The 18,968-nt window shown below is 48.3% G+C and overlaps 1 protein-coding gene across 6 annotated transcripts in view; it reads right to left on the minus strand.

Moving 5' to 3' along the window:
- LOC149329838 (TNF receptor-associated factor family protein DDB_G0272340-like) overlaps nt 1-18,968 on the minus strand; it is a 74,864-nt gene that overhangs the window by 20,349 nt on the left and 35,547 nt on the right. For 3 of the 6 annotated variants that reach the window (XM_089560551.1, XM_089560549.1, XM_089560550.1), the window contains 5 exons: nt 16,439-16,736; nt 12,761-12,865; nt 11,282-11,443; nt 9,708-9,782; nt 1,666-1,743 (listed from right to left, as the gene is read on the minus strand). In XM_089560551.1, the coding sequence (XP_089416677.1) occupies nt 1,666-1,743; nt 9,708-9,782; nt 11,282-11,443; nt 12,761-12,865; nt 16,439-16,678 (660 nt within the window). In that variant the 5' untranslated portion in view covers nt 16,679-16,736. The remainder of the gene's footprint in view (nt 1-1,665; nt 1,744-9,707; nt 9,783-11,281; nt 11,444-12,760; nt 12,866-16,438; nt 16,737-18,968) is intronic. The other 3 variants (XM_089560552.1, XM_089560553.1, XM_089560554.1) reach the window with 3 other exon arrangements.

The following is an 18,968-nucleotide window of genomic DNA, read 5'->3' on the forward strand; positions in this document are numbered from 1 at the left end:
CAGTTTTGGTACTATTAGGAAGATGAGATAACATCGGTGTCCCGCAGAAATGGTTCGGTCTAAAGTTGTTTCAGATTCAAACACACCCAGGTTATAAGGTACGGCGAGGTGGAGCGCTCTGGGTAATTTCGACCACCTGTGGTTCTTTAACGTGCACTGACATTGCACAGTACACTGGTTTTTAAAATTTCGCCTCCAGAAATACGAAGGCTGTGGCCGTAATTTAAACCGCGTCTTTCCGTTCAGCAGCCGAGCCCCATAACCACTGAGCCACCGCGGCGCTATCCTGTGGAGTTGTGCTATTATTCGCTCGTGAAGGAGATGGATGAAGACACCGAAGTTGAAGTTTTCATTTATAAGAGGTATCAATTGAGATTGTCATATGACTGCTATAAAAAGCATACAGGGCCCATTGCGGTCCCTTCAAACGATTCCAGGATGCCAAGTCTGCTGTACAGTATATGTTGTCATGCTTGTGGGGATAAACTTCTCATACCATTCCAAATTTGCCGGACCAAAGCAGTCAGTTACTGGAAACCCGAGCTTGTGAACGGCTAAAAAAAAACCCCAGAGTCTGTATTACCTCTGATACTTTTGCTAGCTTTAATTGACAACAAGTAAGTTTCTTTGCAGAACCCAGCTACTGAGCTGCGTTCAATTATCTCGTACTGGCGTGAGTAGGCTAGACCAAAACCTAGTTGTTGAAAGCACTAGTTGGAAAAATCGTAACGGATAGTTTCGGTTTGAATGGTTAGGAGCAGGTAGCCCCGCATCCGGTGTGCGGATGTAAAACTACTCCTAATGCATAGTGGTATACGCGGTAATGATGTAGTGGCGGGCTAAACGGCTACTTTGTTCGAAATAGAAGGAAACGTTTCCCGCAGAAAGCTCCTTGGCGTGGTAGAACTGAGAAAGCGACTGACTAAAGGGTTTTCTTAAAACTTTAGCGCATTTAAATCACATATGGAACCACCAGTAAACAGCTCGAGATCTACCACCCTTTAAACCCGCAGCTTGTGCCATGTAGCTAGCCGACAAAAGCAAAGGCATGCTTTAAAGAGGCTCAGTAACGTTGTCGTCACAAGTGACGGCTTCAAAAATTGCGTTCGCAGTGTTTTCAGAGAGACTTATAGCGCGCCTACTTTCGCAGCTGGCTGCTCTTAAGTTCATAAATCAAGCAGTGTCTCTTCCAACAGAACCGCTACTCTACCTTTATGGCATTGTTACTGATAACTTGCGACTGATTTACGATGGGTCGCATAACGATTTGCCTGGCCATAATCTCGCAAATTAGATGCATGAGGCAATACATTTGTCTCCAAGGTGAGGTCAGAAAACGAGGACACACACAGTTTCAACAAAACCTGCAGCAAGTTAAGCTGAGATGTCCAGGATTCGTTTCCCTCTTATTGTTTGCAGCTTGCGGCCGAGCGACGAGTAGAGAAATACAACTGTAACTGAACAACTCAAACCCTCAGGTAATGTCTCGTACCTCCATGGTAATCCACTAAGTTGGGAAAGAAAGGTCAAGAAGAAGCTCCAAGTATGAACCTTGTAAGGCTGTACACCGTCTAGGTGAAATGTTGCCCACCTGGTTTAAACAGCATTGAATTCTCGTTACTATTTATAAAATAAATGGTAATTATGCGCAAAAATGGACCTTACCTCGATCTTGCAACCCAGGCCCCTAAATGGACAAAATACCCGGTTCCGCTCACACTTGGGATAGTGTTCTTGTTCGAGCTATAAAAAAAAATTGAATACCATGAGAAAGTGCCGTATTCAAAGATTTTCTTTGTGTTAATGCTTATCTTCCTGATGGAAAAATCCCGCATCAGTAATGAACGCAGTACAAGACCGTACAGGGAACCCCAGTACTAAAAAAAAATGCGAAGGTATTGTCGTGCGCATTGGTTGTCCTGTGAACATGTTGCACGTGAAATAGCAGCTGCCACGAAAACGCAGACGGCAATAGGTTAAATTACTCGCACGGATGCACTAGGATATTTTAGCTTTGGCTGGTAAGCAATCTTTTCCACGTTGACGTGTGAAAGGCACTTTTCCATCTTCATTTTTTTTTTTCAGAAAAAGTCACCGTTCGTCAAGGGCGCATAAAGCACCGCAGTCAAATATGCAGCACTGCCCGTCTACCTTCGCGTTGAGGAGAGTAGCGCTTCGTATGATGCAAGGATGGTAAGATCTTTACGGACAAGACCGAAACTTGTGATACTGTTATGTGGCTGCCAGCCCAAGAATGAGGCGCGATGAACGATGAACAAGAGATGATTTAATGGCCGCTGGCCTAGCGCGAGCGCTCCGTCCCGCGCCACTGCCAGCTTCGTCGTCTTCGTCACGCTACCCGGGGCCACCGAGCGATCGTCCCGATCGTGAACAGAAGAAGGCATTGACGAAGGGACGCGCGATACGGTGATGGGCTTCCAGGGCAGACCAGAAGTGGCAAGGTGATGACGTGCTGGCCGCCACGGTGGATGAGACGATGGGCTAATGAGTCCTGGTCCACGAAGTATCCGGGCCGTAGGGTGCCAGGAGCTGACGGCCGAGGTCTTTGGACGTACCGGACGGCAGGGGCAGAGGGGCGGTGTCCTCACGTGTGGGCAGCGCCTCTGGTCGGTCGGGCCATAGGTTCTGGTCGCGGCAACGCTGTCAGTTGGTCGTGTCCTGTGATCCGGGCGGGGGAAGCGGCGAGGTCGGTTCAGGTCGGGCGGGCTGGGGCACAGCCGGGCGGGGCGGACCAGGTACACATGGTCGACGTCCACGGCAGGCGCAGGACGGTGAAGCTCCGGGACCAGAACAGCGATGAAGGGACTCCCACACCTCACACCAAATGTTATGTGGCGGCCAGCAGAAGAATGAGACGCGATGAACAATGAACAAGAGATGATTTAATGGCCGCTGCTTTAGAGCCAGCGCTCCGTTGTTTCTGTGTTTATTGTTGTCCTCTAAATAATGGCGCGTCCCGCGCCACTGCCGGCTTCGTCTTCTTCGTTACAACATATTTCAGAATACATGAACGACTTGCACAGGAAATGGGGACCAATTATTCGAGGCGTAATATAAAATTGCAAATGGCGAATCGTTCTTTTTTACTTAGCGGTGAATATGAAAGTGCGTTAGGTGGTATAATCGGGTCAAGCTCGAGTAACACTCGGTACGTATCTTGCAGTCGCATAGACAATCAGTCCACTCACAATAACAGCGGGATCAGTAATGGACGGGCGACTGCGTTTAAGATTTAAGGCATATATGATTACAAGATACGGTATTGTGACAACTGTGAAGTTTTGATTTACCTGTCTAAGCGTGAGATTACAAGAGCGTTTAAGCATTGGTGTTGGCATCATGTTGCCGCAAAGCGGTACTTTGGGCTTTTGACATGTAAATTTTTTTGCAAAACTGACCAAAGATTTTGATATATTAACTGTTGACAAAATCAGGCCTACGTCTTGGAAATATTTGAAAGGCCTGTAGCAAACTGCAATGCTATTTGTTTTTATTCCTAGGTTGGTTCCAATAATAAAAACATTTACTACGAATTTATAAAATGCAGCCTTATTACTGACATTTAGGGCACCGTGAAAGAAAAATCTGAGCGACAGGAACTGCTAAAGAGAAAAACCTGCATACGTGCATACAGGAAACCATGCACAGAATTAAATATGCCGACTTCAACGCAAAGTTAGCCGTTCGGCGTTAGGTTAGGGGGTTCTTGTTTGTACATTTTACAGTTGCTAGATATCTCTGTGACGTCTTAGCGAAGTGTTTTAAGTTGGCACTTTAGAAGAACCTTTTTACTAGATACCAGAGTATAAAGATAGCACTCTCCTACACTCAGAAAATAAATAATCAGCGGAATCGCAATTAGCGCTGCACAACGAAAGGGCGGATATGGCGCCTGAAACATGCATTGACTACTTTAGTTTGGGTTGGTTTATTGGGGTTTAACGTTCCGAAGCAACTCAGGCTATGAGGGACGCCGTAGTGAACCACCTGGGATTCTTTAGCGTGCACTGACATCGCACAGAACATGGGCCTCTAGAATTTCGCCTTCATCGAAATTCGGCCCCCGCGGCCGGGATCGAACCCGCATCGTTCGCGTCAGCAGCCGAGTGCAGTAACCACTCAGCCACCGCGGCGGGGGCATTGACTACTTTGAAAGCTCTTATTCTCTAATGATTTGCCTACATCGGAAACCAGTAAGCGCGCTTGACACGTAATACTGCTGTCACGAAACCACTGCAATCATGGTAGAGTTCGATCCCACTCTAAGTTACGAGAGCAATTCACAAGCTACACCGCGAACGTTCTCATTCGATCCCTATCGATGATTGACTTTTCTATCAAGAGGGGGCATGGATACAACACATGACTCTCTAAATTGTATCAGATAAATGTATTTGTAAATATTATAGATAAAACACTTTTTATTAATAAACCTGCGCCTGTGACACAGCGCTAAACGTGGTTACATCACAAACGCTCTCCAAACGCCATACTACTGACGCGCGCACGTCGGTGATTAGTTCACCCCGGGTGATGGGTGGCGTTAAGAGTGTGGATGCAAGCTTCGAAATCAAGGCGCACTGCTTAAAAAAAACAATATATTTAACGTCTTCATGACCTTCGCGGAATACCTTTGATGACATTTGTATTTTATTTCGCACGTAGTTGTTTCCTGAGCGCAAGGTTGGCATCCCTCGACCATTTTTCAGAACTACGGTTTCCTGTCGAGCAAGACTGATTTGTGAGATGAGAGATGTGAATAAAGATTGATCCCTATCGTCTCGACCGCGATCGAAGGCGCCAGTGTCAGGACTGCATAAACTGCGCGTATATTATTTAGGCGCCGTAAAAGAATAAGCTCTCTATGTGTGGTCCATGAGCCAGATAGCCGGGCGAGGCGGTAGGTAGCACTTAAAGGCACGCCAACAGGACACACGCGCGTTTTCATAGCTCGTGTCCTGTAACTTCTGTAGTGTTCCGTTATTTCCGTGTCCTGCCACACTGTACGAGTAACTATATCATCGTAACGAAAGCCACTGAAGACGTTAAATATTCATGAAGCACAGCAATAAAACAGACAACCTGCTGCAAAAAATCAAGATCCGTTAGTGTGAAAAGCCCTTCAACACCAACACAGTAAAAAAATGGCTCTGGTTTAGCTCTGGTTAAACCTGGAGGATTGCGAAAGCATCATCTGCGCGTCGCCATATATTGTTGCGTCAGCTACACTGCCCACAGTCTCGCCGTTCCGCGTGCTCTTGCACGACCATACTGCGCATACGCGAGGAGCAAGTGACGTCACTATGCACAGCTGGTGTGCCGGTGCCCCGGGCACGCTAGCTGCGCGCCGCTACTGCGCATCGGAGAGGAGAGAGAGAGAGGCGATCGAGAGCGCGCGGCAACGGCGGCGGCCCCTGGCACGCTAGCTGTGCGCCGCTACTGCGCATTGGAGAGGAGAGAGAGAGAGAGAGAGGCGATCGAGAGCGCGCGGCAACGGCGGCGGCCCCCGGCAGGCTAGCTGTGCGCCGCTACTGCGCATCGGAGAGGAGAGAGAGGCGATCGAGAGAGCGCGGCAACGGCGGCAGCCCCCCAGCACGATAGCTGTGCGCCGCTACTGCGCACCCGAGAGGAGAAAGAGAGAGGCGATCGAGAGCGCGCGGCAACGGCGGCGGCCCCCCCGGCACGCTAGCTGTGCGCCGCTACTGCGCATCGGAGAGGAGAGAGAGAGAGAGGCGATCGAGAGCGCGCTGCAACGGCGGCGGCCCCCGGCACGATAGCTGCGCGCCGCTACTGCGCATCGGAGGAGAGAGAGAGAGACGATCGATAGCGCGCGGCAACGGCGGCGGCCCCCTGGCACGCTAGCTGTGCGCCGCTACTGCGCATCGGAGAGGAGAGAGAGAGAGAGAGGCGATCGAGAGCGCGCGGCAACGGCGGCGGCCCCGGCACGATAGCTGTGCGCCGCTACTGCGTATCAGAGAGGAGAGAGAGAGAGAGAGGCGATCGAGAGCGCGCGGCAACGGCGGCGGCCCCGGCACGATAGCTGTGCGCCGCTACTGCGGATCGGAGAGGAGAGAGGCGATCGATAGCGCGCGGCAACGGTGGCGGACCCGGGCACGCTAGCTGTGCGCCGCTACTGCGCATCGGGGAGAAGAGAGAGAGAGGCGATCGAGAGCGCGCGGCAACGGCGGCGGCCCCCGGCACGATAGCTGTGCGCCGCTACTGCGCATCGCAGAGCAGAGAGAGAGAGGCGATCGAGAACGCGCTGCAACGGCGGCGGCCCCCGGCACGCTAGCTGTGCGCCTCTAGTGTGCATCGGAGAGGAGAGAGAGAGAGAGAGAGAGGCGATCGAGAGCGCGCTGCAACGGCGGCGGCCCCCGGCACACTAGCTGTGCGCCGCTACTGCGCATGGGAGAGCAGAGAGAGAGAGGGGCGATCGAGAGCGCACGGCAAAAGCGGCGGCCCCCGGCACGCTAGCTGTGTGCCGCTACTGCGCCTCGGAAAGGAGAGAGAGAGCGCGGCAACGGCGGCGGCCCCCGGCACGATAGCTATGCGCCGCTACTGCGCATCGGAGAGGAGAGAGAGAGAGGAGATCGAGAGCGCACGGCAACGGCGGCGGCCCCCGGCACGCTAGCTGTGCGCCGCTACTGCGCATCGGAGAGGAGAGAGAGAGAGGAGATAGAGAGCGCGCGGCAACGGTGGCGGCCCCGGGCACGCTAGCTGTGCGCCGCTACTGCGCATCGGGGAGGAGAGAGAGAGAGGCGATCGAGAGCGCGCGGCAACGGCGGCGGCCCCCAGCACGATAGCTGTGCGCCGCTACTGCGCATCGCAGAGCAGAGAGAGAGAGGCGATCGAGAACGCGCTGCAACGGCGGCGGCCCCCGGCACGCTAGCTGTGCGCCTCTAGTGCGCATCGGAGAGGAGAGAGAGAGAGAGGCGATCGAGAGCGCGCTGCAACGGCGGCGGCCCCCGGCACACTAGCTGTGCGCCGCTACTGCGCATGGGAGAGGAGAGAGAGAGAGGGGCGATCGAGAGCGCACGGCAAAAGCGGCGGCCCCCGGCACGCTAGCTGTGTGCCGCTACTGCGCCTCGGAAAGGAGAGAGAGAGCGCGGCAACGGCGGCGGCCCCCGGCACGATAGCTGTGCGCCTCTACTGCGCATCGGAGAGGAGAGAGAGAGGCGATCGAGAGCGCGCGGCAACGGCGGCGGCCCCCGCCACGATAGCTATGCGCCGCTACTGCGCATCGGAGAGGAGAGAGAGAGAGGAGATCGAGAGCGCACGGCAACGGCGGCGGCCCCCGGCACGCTAGCTGTGCGCCGCTACTGCGCATCGGAGAGGAGAGAGAGAGAGAGGCGATCGAGAGCGCGCGGCAACGGTGGCGGCCCCCGGCACGCTAGCTGTGCGCTGCTACTGCGCACCGGTGAGGAGAGAGAGAGAGGCGATCGAGAGCGCGCGGCAATGGCGGCGGCCCCCGGCACGTTAGCTGTGCGCCGCTACTGCGCGTCGGAGAGGAGAGAGAGAGGCGATCGTAGCGCGCGGCAGCGGCGGCGGCCCCCGGCACGCTAGCTGTGCGCCGCTACTGCGCATCGGAGAGGAGAGAGGTGATCGAGAGCGCGCGGCGAGAGCAGCGGCCCCCAGGCACGCTAGCTGTGCGCCGCTACTGCGCATACGCAACTGGTGAGCGTGGCGGCGACATCTCCGAGTGACCTGCGCTGCGTCTAGCTGCGTCGGCGGTGGCGCGCCAGCTGTGCGCTGTGTGACGTCATTGCTCCTCGCGCATGCGCAGTATGGTCTTTCCTTGGCTCCGCGAAATGGCTCGACGACTAGAGTAGTGTTGCTTTCGCTACAAAACGGCGGTGTACAGATATCCCCACACTTGTCGAGAGCGGTCGAATAGTGCATCGCGAGAAGTACACACATGTACTATATACCATCTGTAAGGGAACAAAGTCTCATCATTCAATCATAGAATAGACCATAATTATATGGGACAACTACTCTTTCCTGGTTTTTTAAGTGGTTTCCTCCTTAGCCTATAAAATTGAAACTTATTAGACAAATAAGCAAGAATTGCTCGTTATGTAAAGTGGTCTTATTATAATAAAGGCAGCTAGCTGTACATTGGTGGCGCTTACTTGTTACATTAAGGCAGAAACTACATGTAGCGTTGCTTTGAAGAGGAAATGCAAGGCAAAATTCGCAACATAATTTTGTTTCACCGCCCTCGCTTCGTGCATCATTCAATAAGTAGATAAAGCCAAATTTTGATTGTGCAAATTATTATGTGTCTAACAAATTTGGACCATTATGCTTTGGATGCAAACAAATCGAAATTTTTCGGCAGAGCGGCTACCATAACATGAATTGCAGTTCGAAATTGTTTCAGAATGCAAACATTATTTTTTTTTGCTACTACGCATTTGTCAATAGCCGCTTAAACTATGTCATCTTAACGTAGGGTAGATATTAAAACTATTCGCCCCTAATGTTTAAAAAATTCAAATGCAAGCTGTAGGCATCACCTCGTCCCCACGACGGTCACCGCAGGTAATTTTGTTTACTGAACTAAAATTTCTGCCCTCCTGGACCCTTGTAACTCTAAAATATCGGCATTATATCTGCAATCACTCCCCATCATGAACTTGTGCTGAAATCTTTCTTTCTGATATGATGAAAACCAGGAAAGCCAGAATATTTTCCATTAGTTAATAACTTGCTAGTATGCAATGTGAGAACTCCGGTAAGCAAGGCTTTCGGTGTTTTACCTGATCGCTTTAGAGTTGTTTAAATTTTAACATCAAGAAAACAATACTTTAATTTGTTTAAAAAGCAAATATGTATTTACGTGCCAAATAAGTAATTGTGAATGCATATTTACCTTTAGTGCAGTCTGACGACTCATTCCACCTTATTTGTTTACTCTAGTCCATGCAACATTGTTTTCCGTTCTGTATATTGTTTTGTTTCAACATGCTTATTTAATGCGGCATGTCACTGTGCACATTATTTCTGGTATGACGTTTATATTGCTTTGTTTTAGAGTTGGTTCAATTCTGATTGTGTTCTTTACACTCCTAATAATGTAAGTCTTTGTTCCTTGCATTGCATGAACGCGTTTTCCGACATAACTACGGCAAGTTCTAGCTGCGGATTTCACTACGGGGCCTCTGCTGCATATTTTTCATGCATTTCCCTTCATTGTCAATCAACTTTCAACTTCAACTTTTTTTCAACTGCATTGAAAGATGGCAAAAGTATTTCCGACCCCGGCCTAAATGGCTCCCAGTTTATGTGCTGTACAGGAATTATAATCAGAAAATAAACTGACTTTCTCAGTTACACATAGTCCACTTTTTTGTTACGTCTCTTAAGTGCAGAGGAAATAATTTTTTTTCACTCTAGAACCGAATATTATACATTTCAAGTGTAATAGACATTCGTTCATTACCGAGACCAATTGATTTGCTGACAGCATAACGGCGTGCTATTTGTACGCGCTGTTTCAGAACAGATAAAAATGAGCTTAGAAACGCACGGTAACACTGATAGCTTGCCCAATGGCAGAGAGAATGTTCATTATCAGTCACGTAGTGTAGACCCCGCAACGACTTTTATGATCAATATGAATACATAAAAGGCCAAAATCGTTCATATTTTCAGGAGAAAATGAATTCAAGACAGGAAGTTACCTGTAGGCAAGTTTTGAACACTTTACCGCAGTGTTCACATATGCCTGGGCGCCGAGGACATTCGGTTTCATGTGCCTAAATGGAAATGAAAAAGAAATTCCACATCATCAGGGACCCAGAGGGTAACTACTTCATGTAGATGGATAGTCATTTTCTATGAGATTTGATTTTATATAGGCTGCAAAAGAAAAAACGTGCTTGGTGAGCTGCATGCAGACGAATTTTCTAAGTCGATGCATATCACGTAGATAAAGAACCTGCATTTGTAGGTAAGATGGAAGATGGGCTGAGGCATGTATTCGGAGCACAACAGAAGCCTTTTCGTGCAAAAGCAGAAAGAATAATGAAGAGAAAGCGTAGCAAGGCTCCATAGGTGTCCCAAGTAACCGGAAGAACACATACATTGATACACAGAACGGAGGACAAGCTTATATACCATCTGTGGTGTTTACTAATGGCGTATGTAGTTGGTTTCATAATGCTAGTGTGTGATGGAAAGAACAATATGAAACTGTCCCTTGCCTGACAGCTTCTAAAACAGAGGCAATAATAGCTGATTAGCTGTGATGTTTTGTGAGGTACCGATAGGCCACACATCATAAAAGCAATCCTTGGGGAAAAGATACCCAGCACAAGCTTGCACATTTCACGGTGCAGACCATTTCAGTGCCAAGTTTTTAAGAGTGGCAGTTGAGGAATCAGTTTGAGAAATTTGCAAAAGCTAAACTGAAATGCGTTCTTAGGTAGCGATTTCGCTTTTTTTTTTGCATAAAACGTTATGCATTTTTGGTATGCCCGGATATCTGACGCCTGTTGAAGTGAAGCCACGAAACGAAGCAAGGAACCTTTACCCTTTAGTTTTAGCATCAAGAATGGCCTCTCAGGCAACGCCCTACCACCCAGCCTAGCCACAGGGCTGTACGCCCATCGCCCATCCCCTACACACTGAGTCCACCGCCTCGCACCCCCCCCCCCCGCCTCACCCCCCTAGGAACCAGCCGTCCATCATCAATCCATTGGACTTACCCTCAAAATCTCCCACTCAAGACAAACCAAGCTACCTATTTCAGAAGGCCCACGCCCACTAGAAGCCGACGAGTCAGCAGAACGACAAGTCGCTGGTCAAATCAAACTCAAAAAAGCAGTAGAAAGCCAGCTGATCTCCACAAGCACCATCCAAGAGGCACCCCCTCAGCCCACCCACTTAGGCTAGGTGGCTGGCCATTCCCACCGTCACCCTCGAACAACAGCATCCGCCCACCATCACCTGTTATTGAAATTATGTCGTTTATTTGAAGTCTCGGCGCACAGAAAAAAAAAGATTATAGTAAAAGCATCAAACGATATGGCAAAGGTAAATACGACTGCTCCAGCACGATTGTTGCATCAGATGCATGATCGTCCCGCTATTTTTCACTACCACGCTGTTGTTTGTTCACTCCAGACTTAAGAAAGTCAGAGTGGATTATGTCCGCTTTCTGAACAGGCTGCAAACTGCTCGTCTAACGTGCGTGTACTTCAGTCCTCTTATTCGACGTACGTAACTTTCGGCCACGCCGATCAAAAGTACGCACCCTTATCTGGCGGTATTCCACGTCATGGTTGCAGAAGATACATTGCACAATTTTGTTGGGGCATTCTCCATATATGTGATCCCTGAAAGCCGTTTTATTCACCAGCTTTCCACAAAGCGAGCAAGGCGCTTTTCCTGTGAAGTCGCAATGCTTGTAGTGTCTCTACAAAAAAATGATCGTAGAAAAAAGAAAGCAAAAATAATTTTTTAGTTGATCAATAAGTCAGCCAATCAATTTCAGCCACTCTATGATCAAACTTTAAGCAAAACGATAAATTGTACCGGCAATCATTACAAAAATCGTGCAGCGAGCAAGCCAACCAACTGCATACAACTGCAATCCTTCTAAAGTTTTTTTCGTTATGCGGCATAAACTGTGCACGTTCACTAGAGCCTGTAAAACTTATTGGGGGAGAAATTTTGGAAATTTAGGTAAGGCTGTTGTGGAATAAGGCAACAAGCTGGCTGTTCATTAGGGCAGCAAACAGCATTGATTATTGTGTGTGACATAAGCAGACACTGTTAAGATGTTCTTTTTCAATCAATATCACGAAAAAATGGTATCCCTTTACATAGGTCCTACAGCATATTGCATAGCATCCGCGACTTCTGTAGCGTCAATTACCTCCTTTAGAATGGAAGCTTGATGACTTCGTGAAGAAGGCTGGTATGCGGTACAGATGAAGCGCGAAGCTCGACAGGTTGAGTGCATGCTTACATCGCCTTCGTTTAGCCGGAGTTTGCAATAAGAACTATGAACGTTGGTTTTTTCCCTAAACAAATCCCTCAAAATTTAGGGGTTTCATTCGTGATATGAGATAAATGTTTCGCAATAATTTTAGATGCAAAAAAGAGACAAAAACAACGCTGGGGAAATAATTATTACCGTGCGACTTGCTTGGAAGTGATCTTTTCAATCGCAGTCTCATAACCTTCGTGCGGCCTAGAACCTTCCAATGAGAGCACATGTAAGCTTCACTCTAGCTTACTTCACAGCATTGAGCGCGAATTCCAACAACAGCAAGTTGCTAAAATATTTAAAATAGGAGATCGAACAGAGAAACCGCCACTGCAGTTGTGATTTCTATCGGTACTCTGATACCTCGCGGTAAATTCTTAGTGACGGATTTCTTCATAGCGGGGGCTTGACATTCATCACACAGCCCTTAATACCATTCCTAGTTTTTCTAGCTTTTTTCTTCAAAAATGGTGGCGCCCAACTTTCACTTGTTATCAGGAGCCTGCGGCCAAAAGATAAGGATACGTTCACTACACAAGAGAAAGAAAATGTCGAATTTTGAGAGCCAAACTTGAGGATGTGCCCAATGTGCGACCCAATACGGTATATAGAGCAGAAGCTTTGAGGAAACTGTTCCTCAAAATTATTTTCCTGCTTTATTGGTGGGAAAGAATTTTAATACTTGCCAAATAGCGCGAAAGCTGATAAGTTATGGGGCGCGCAAGAATAAAACACACCTACCAGGACTTCTTTCAGGGTTCCTTTAAAAGGGCACCTAACTTTTTGGTTAGGGCAAAAAGCTTTCGTTTTCTCGATGATGTCCCAATCTTCCGCATTATAGTTCATCTGCAAAAAACAACAAAAAGATTGAGAACTTCCTGAAAACCTTTGTAGATGTGGCGCGCTGGAATGCTGCTCCGTTTGCTTCTTTAACGAATCCAGGCTAGTTTCTATCTTTACCGTCCTTTGTAGGGTACACGAAAATAGAAGACTCATAGAATTCATCGTGTGGCACTTACATCTTCGACTCCGATTTGCATACTGCGCGTCGCAATCGGTATCGCAGGATTTCCTTCCATCAGAAAGCACGGGAAATTGTTGGGATTTGAAACAGGTAGAAATATTTAATCACAGTCGATCAATTGCATCAAACAATGAGAAGTAAAACAGTTACCACAACTAATTAGTCCTTAATGCGCCGCAAGACGAAGAGGGCTTTTTCTTTTCCTGATCCTGTTTCTGATTGTTTTCGTATAAAGCGGTGAATTACGCTATCATACCATGGAACGAGTTACTTCACCATTAGCCTCCATACACTAAGGGCACACACAAGATTCTCCCATATCTCTCCAATTAATCCTGTTCTTTGCCAGCCGCGGCCACACCCTTAGCTACTGAGCAGATAAAGGGCTTGGAAAAGAGGGGTCCGTTACGGCATACAAGACGGAAGCCAACAGTCACTGAAACTGACAAGCATAGGGAATTTTTTTTAATGGTTCGGATCGCTGGTTCGGATCCCAACGGCGGCTTGTGGTCGTTATTTTTTCTGTTTTCTACAGTATACCCACGCGCCCTATGTATACTTAGGAATAACAAACGCTCCGCCATTTTAGAATGGCAGTGAGCAGGAGTTGGCGTAATTTATTTATTTATTTATTACCTCAAAGGCCCCGGTTGTGGGGCATTACATGAGGGATGGGCGGATTACATGCAAATTATATAAATATTACAGAGTCCATAAAGATTACAGGATATATAAAGATTACAGGATACATAAAGATTACTGATTACATAACGATGGCCTCAATCTTTTTCTTGAAGTCGATGCAGTTGACGATGGGTACGGCTTCCGGCGGCAGATCGTTCCAGTCCCGAGATGATATGACAAAAAAAGAACGGAAATGAGATGCAGTTCTTGCAGTGGGTGGGTATAATTCATCACTGAGCGAGGCCGAGAAATGATAGACATAATTAGCATACCGTATACCGTGTTAACGCGGTACTGGTACCGGATTACCTCCAGTCCGCGCGCGATCAGTGCGCATGCACTAATCGCACTTACGGCGCCAGATGGCGCCACGTACCCGGCAGTAGCTCGCGCGCCTGCAGCATATGGACCAATCAGCGTGTGCCCACCGGCAGTGGGCGGGCTCCCTGTACTTCGGTAACGGCAACGGTAACGCGGTACAGGGTATGTTAATGGCGTCTAATACACAATCCGAGCGTCTAACGATTGGTGAGATGATGAACGCACATATCGAAGCTGTTTTTTAATAGTGTTTGAAGGGTAAGAAAGCGACGTATGCAGAAAAACAGGCCACATCACGCAAAAAGAGGTCGCCGCTATTAAAGGGAAAAGAAAAATGTAACTCGCCGAACGCATTACTTTGCCACTAACTGGAAAATCAGTCCCCCTTTTTTCGTAGAACATACGATTTCGTTACGTCGTTGTTACAATAAAGTAATAAGCATTGTCCTAATACATTAAAATGCATGCCTCAGTTTAGACTTTTAGTTCGCTACCTTAATTAATGTTCAAAAGATAGCTACTAAGATCGCACCCGCTTACTCTTCTGAAAACTACGGCAGCGATACAATGTATGTGACATTGAAGGCATTGGGCAAGCTTCCTCAGAAAACAACACCATCCACATCGCATATGCATGCATCAATTGAAGATAGAAGGCATTCAATCATATTATCCGCCGCGGTGGCTCAGTGGTTATGGTGCTCGGCTGCTGACCCGAAAGACGAGAGTTAGATCCCGGCCATGGCGGTCTCATTTCGATGGAAGCGAAATGCTAGAGTCCCGTGTACTGTCTGTATCAGTGCACGTTGAAGAACCCCAGGTGGTCGAAATTGTTCGGAGCCCTCCACTACGGCATCCCACATAGCTTGAGTCGTTTCGGGATATTAAACCCCATATACCAACACTCAATCACAACAGGTACTATCAGATTCTAATCAGCGAATTTTTTAGCAGAGGACAGCAGCGCATGCTGTAACGAGAGAGTTATGTGCTCCATCCCAAAGCGCGTCCTATTGTAGAGCTCTATTTGTGACAGTTATTAGAAAACGACCCCGGCCAAAATGCCCCCACAGGCAATGGAAAGGATGCTCTGATGTAGACGTTTCTATGGGTCAATGAAACGAATCCGTCTTGCTGCTCTTTGCAGTAGATGAATCTCAAAAGAGTCAATTTCAGGTGTCGTTCGACCCCCATAAACGGAGAAGGCTTCCGCGATGCTGGCGTGCCAGAACCCATATCACGTGGGCTATACCGCCGTGCTGTGTTGTCTTTAACCTATCCAGAGAACTGCTTTGGCGCAGGCGTGTTAAATATAGAACAGCAAAAGCATGTCGCGTTTTGGGGCTTTCTGCGCAGAAATGTCTGGCGTTTCCGTTTAAAAACTAAAGAATAGCTATAAACTACAAAGTAAGGCCTATCTAGAGCACGCGAGTGGGGTATGGGACCCTAATTGCAAAACTGGTGTTGATAAATTAGTAAAAGTTCATAATTTAGCAGTTCGGTTTGTGTTGACCAACCGCACAAAGGATTTTAGTTTTTATTCACCAAAGAATTCGTTAGAAAGGGGCAGACTTCGGAAACGCAGTTACCTACTAAAGCTTAAATTCTGCCATAATAATTTTTTTTGTAATAGCGGTATTGATCACGACCAATATTTTGTTCCACTAGAGTACATTTCAGCGAGAAGTGAACATACTTTCAAAATAAAAGAAATAAAATGCAGAAATGGTTTACTAAAAATGTCATTTTCTTTCTCACAACAATAAATCAAGAGAAAACGCTGCCCCAAGAAGTCGTGGGCAGAGTGAAATTAAATTAAGTAGTTTTTTTTTTTTGGGGGGGGGGGGGGGGGGAGGGAGTGGCTCAGTATCTGTCCCATATATCTCGGTGGACGCATGCACCACGCCGTAAAGGAAGGGATAAATGAGGAACTGAGAGAAGAAATGAAGAAAAAGATCTAACGCAGAGAATTATGAGCGAACGCTTGTTCTCATTCATCTGATATATATTGTTTTCTTTTATGGTTTCACATTATGTTGCACTTGCATGTTCTGCATTGTATTCTTGTGTCCGCGCTTCGTTGTACTGATTACGCAGCAATTTTCCCCCCTGTAATGCCTCAAGCGCTGTCGGTAAAGTGAAAAATAAATAGCGCCTGTTACCAGCGCTGTCAGGTTTGCTCAATATATCCACCGAAGACACAAAAAATCCAAACTGCTTTTTCAAAAGTTATCCCAGATAACCAAAAATACTTCAAGAAATGCGCAAAAACAAAATAGTTTTCGAGGAAAACGGAAAACGCCTATTCTTTCTGTTTAACACTTCTTTAAGCCATTTGCTGATTGAGAGGGAAAGATCGGCAAGTGCTAGCAGGGAAATCAAATGCTTACCGATGATCGGCAACCTTGCCAATCGCAAATCGAGCAGGTGAAATAGTTGGCACTGTCTGTGTGCACATCGGCGCACTTTTGGCAGAACACGTGGTCTTTGCCATCTTTGATGCCCTTGTGTGTGATGGCATTGCACGTCTTGCACAGGAGTTCCACACGGAGCTGCGTGTTGAACGGTATCTCGATTTCATTCAAAAATTCTTTGTGGTCTTTCAGCTTGTAGCGCAGGCTTCCCTCCATCTTGAACACCGCTTTCCAGACGACGCTCTTCCGGCGAACAGCGGGAAACCGGCGCGATCTACATGAAGCACACAGCGGGTGAAACAAAGCTGGAAGAGGTCAAACACCACTTTATAACGCGTTCAGTTAAATGCAGCACTGTGTTATAGTTCCTAATAATGACACAGTTCGTATTTGCTCATAGATACAGGACATATTCAACGCTGTAACAAGTAAAAAACTCCATATTATTGGACCACGTAAGACGAGCCTGCATATCAAGCCTACCCGATCAAAACGCACGACAGAATTTTCTGTCGCGTATCTGTCGCGCGACAAAATTTTGTGTCGCGCGACAAGCCCTCTTGTAGTGCATTGTGTCGTGCGACAGGGGCTCGTGTCGTGGCTTCTTTCTCGCGACAAAAGTGTTTGTAGTGGGTTCTGTCGCACGACAGTCATCAATCCTGCATTTTGTAGTGTGCGGAAGGTGCCTGTCGCAGGATTTGTCGCGCGACAGGTTTCTGTCGCAGGTGCTGTCGTGCGACAGCACCTGTCGTGCCGCGCGACAGGGCCTGCGTGCCTCGACAGAGTTGCCTGTCGCGGGTTCAGTCGCGCGACACTACAGCCTGTCGAGGTATCTGTCTTCCGACAGATACCTGTCGTGGGTCTGTCTTGCGACAGATACCTGTCGTGGGTTCTGTCTTGGGACAAATATCTGTCGAGGCAAGTGTCGTGTTACAGATAGCATTCGATGGTAATTGTGGTTTTCTACAGAAATCTCGAATTTCTGTAGCGCCATCGTGGGATAGTGATAGGCGGACATTCACCAATTTCGTGTTAAATCGCTTGCACTTTGGCGAGCCACGAAGACGATGCGAGTTGCTTTGATCGATTGGCGACGATCATCGAGGGAATTAAATGAAGTGTTAATTCACAAACGCGGCTCGAGTTTGCAACTTGCTTCCCTAGACCTAGCTACCGGCCGCACGAAAATTGGCGGGGATGAGAGGCGCCGCTCGCAATCAATCTTCCCTTCAGTTCGCACATGACAGTGTGAGCGAAAGAAGACCATGCTCAAGAGAAAGCATATGCACCAGCGAGAATGCTAGCGGTGCCTGTGAATGAGGCAGTGCTTGCGGTAGTGGCTTGCTGCGAGCCACGCGAGCGTCTTCATTCCATCCGGCGCGAGCATGACGAATGGCGCTACCGAAGGTCAGTGTACTCGTGGCTGCTGTGACCTGTGCGTCTCGCAACATACTGTACCCACTACCACATGCGGAGAAAAGGCTAAGGTCACATATACGCGTCGCTTAACGACACGTAATGAGAGTAACCTGATGGCGAAAAAGCTGGAAGATTACTCGCAGTAATCGTCCTGCTATCACAAAGGCAGCATGTATGTTACGCACGCATGACCTGTATAAATGATCAAGGCGACTCCCATATCAAGTTTCCACGTTTCAGTTTTTAGCCGCGCATGCTAAATATGGAAAAAATATATATATTCTTACGACTTGCTTCCATTGAAAATTTCATGACAGACGTGACACAACCATCTCGCTAAATATAGAGAACAGCGTACGAAGCCTAAGGCCGGGTACAGCCTTGAGCGTGTTTGAACACGGACGCCTAGAAAGGGCGCGCGCGAGGACTGTTGCGTCGCGCCTTCGCTGTAATTGCCCGGAGGAGCAAGAACCCGAATATTTGTCAGTCGACGTGGCGTTACCCCGCGACGCCAAGGATTGGGTGGCGAGTTCTGCGACACATGAAGTCGCGCCGCAAGAATTCGGTCAGTGAGTGACTTCCCCATGAGGATGTATTTGTTCGGGGCTCCCCCTCCGTGACCAAGGGGCTTAATTAACTCGCGCGAACTCTGTGACTCCCTACTGTAAACATGCGTTTAATGTCCATTCACACTCGCAATAGCAAAGGCCATGCGGCCAGCAGTCGCTTGCGATCGGGCAGCAGCTCCACGACCCTTCCTCACACCTACAAGAGTGACCTGCAACTCGCCTGCTCGTTTGATTCTCACGTGAAATGAGAAGTCTTGGGACTGACGTCAGTCGATCACGCGCTTTGGTTCAGTCTCCTGCGCCCTCGCGCTTCGTCCTCTAGAGTGTTCTGGTCCCTCACGCTCGGTCCACTAAAGTGTTCTGGTCCCTCGCTATTAACAGTGTGCTACGACAACCTGAGCGAAGAGTAGAATGTCGGGGCGGTTTTGACGTGTGCCACTGCCATGCAAGCTTAAGGGCGCTCTTCTCGGGACCGGCCTGCCAGCCTGGAAGCCGGCGTCAGAAAAATTCACTGGTAT

This window comes from Amblyomma mixtum, chromosome 9, assembly GCF_055824585.1.
Source record: "Amblyomma mixtum isolate Tamu chromosome 9, ASM5582458v1, whole genome shotgun sequence".
Taxonomy (NCBI): Eukaryota; Metazoa; Arthropoda; class Arachnida; order Ixodida; family Ixodidae; genus Amblyomma; species Amblyomma mixtum.